This window comes from Emiliania huxleyi (assembly GCF_000372725.1).
Source record: "Emiliania huxleyi CCMP1516 unplaced genomic scaffold EMIHUscaffold_5, whole genome shotgun sequence".
Lineage (NCBI taxonomy): Eukaryota > Haptophyta > Isochrysidales > Noelaerhabdaceae > Emiliania > Emiliania huxleyi.
The window spans coordinates 75,913-77,284 of record NW_005198244.1 but is presented as its reverse complement, the minus strand read 5'-3'; the positions used below and the strand labels follow the sequence as shown (position 1 = coordinate 77,284).

The 1,372-nt window shown below is 68.7% G+C and overlaps 1 protein-coding gene across 1 annotated transcript in view; it reads right to left on the bottom strand.

The window, feature by feature from the left end:
• EMIHUDRAFT_196852 (hypothetical protein) overlaps nucleotides 1-745 on the bottom strand; it is a gene marked incomplete at both ends in the record, with an annotated part of 3,562 nt that extends 2,817 nt beyond the window's left edge. Inside the window, one exon of the mRNA XM_005766861.1 lies at nucleotides 56-745. Coding sequence (XP_005766918.1) covers nucleotides 56-745 — 690 coding nt within the window. The remainder of the gene's footprint in view (nucleotides 1-55) is intronic.
• Nucleotides 746-1,372: the final 627 nt, after the last annotated feature.

Below are 1,372 nucleotides of genomic sequence, written 5' to 3'. Positions count from 1 at the left end.
CGGGTCCGCCTCCGCCTCTGCCGCCGACGCGGCGATGCCGCCGTGGTACGCGGACCCCGCCTGGAAGCAGTGAAGGAAGGGGCTGGCCGCTGCGGAAGCGGTCACGCCGCGGCGGTCCGTGCGCCCCCGCCCGCTCCAGCGCCCACCGGAAGAGAGGCGAGGCGGGAGAGATGTGGGCCGCCACGTCCGCCACGTGGATCCCCAGCTCGACGCCTGCAGGGAAGCTTCGTGGCAGGTTCAGCGAAGGCTCAGGCGAGAGACGCCACGTGCGAGCGACGCCTCCGTCGGCAGATGCTTCGATCGAGAGGGCGTCGTCAATGTCGCGCGTCGAGGCGTTGTCGACCGAGACGACGTGCAGGTGGGAGCAGTCGCGCCGCCACGCCTCGCACGGCGGCAGCGAGCCTCCATCGCCGCCTCCGAGCAGCCCCGTCAGCGCCCACTCCTCCTTTTGCGGGTAGCGGCACGGCTTGACGCCAAAGTGGAGCTGGTAGGCTTCGAGCTCGGAGGCGTACTCGCCGACCGGGCCGAGCAGCTCGATCAGCGCCGCCTCCCCCTCGTTGGACGACGACAGCGCCGCCACCTTTGCGAATCGGTTGCGCTTGCCCGCCTTTGCCTGCGTGGCGGGCTTCACGCGCACGATCACGCTCTCCCCGCCCGCGAAGAGGAAGGTTCCCGGCACGCCATCCTGGCCGTAGCGGTTGCGGTCGTCGAAGCGCAGCACCGCGAAGCGGTACGAGACCGCCATCGGCGCTGCAGAGCCCAGTACAGGGGGCCCAGTGCACAAGAATTTTACTCGCCGCCCTCTCTCCCGAGGAGTTGGGCATGGGACCACCGGAGGTGGAGTCAACAGGAGCAGGCAGAGTGGGCGAGACGGCGGCGGGGCCGCGGCCGAAAAAGGCTAGGAGGGGGGGTCGGGCCCCGCATCCGTTGCCCAACCAGCGGAAAGCGAGTGGGGGGAGGACCGAGGGGATAAGAGGGCCCCTCCAGACCGAGGGGGGGAGGCCAGACGGGGAAGCCTCGAGGGGTGACGTCGAGTGAGGATGTACGTCGTGTGCGTGTCTGGTGTTTATTAGCTCCGAGTAGAGGGGGCGCTCCGCTGCTAGGGGAAACCTGGAGCGCGGACTAACCCTCGGAGACCCGTGTTTACTTTACGGCCCTTTCCCTGCGAACGCGCACCCCCTGGGCTAGGGCTCTCTTGCCCGCAACCCGATGCCAATCATCCGGCCCGCTGGGTGCGCTTCTCAGCTCCCCGGCCCTGGGTGTGCGGTTGCCGACTGCACTCCAAGTGCTCCCAGTGCTCCTCTCATCACAGCAGACCTGTGGTGTTGGGTGTGAGGTTGTGGCGGCTTCCATCCCAAGGGGGGGAGCTGAT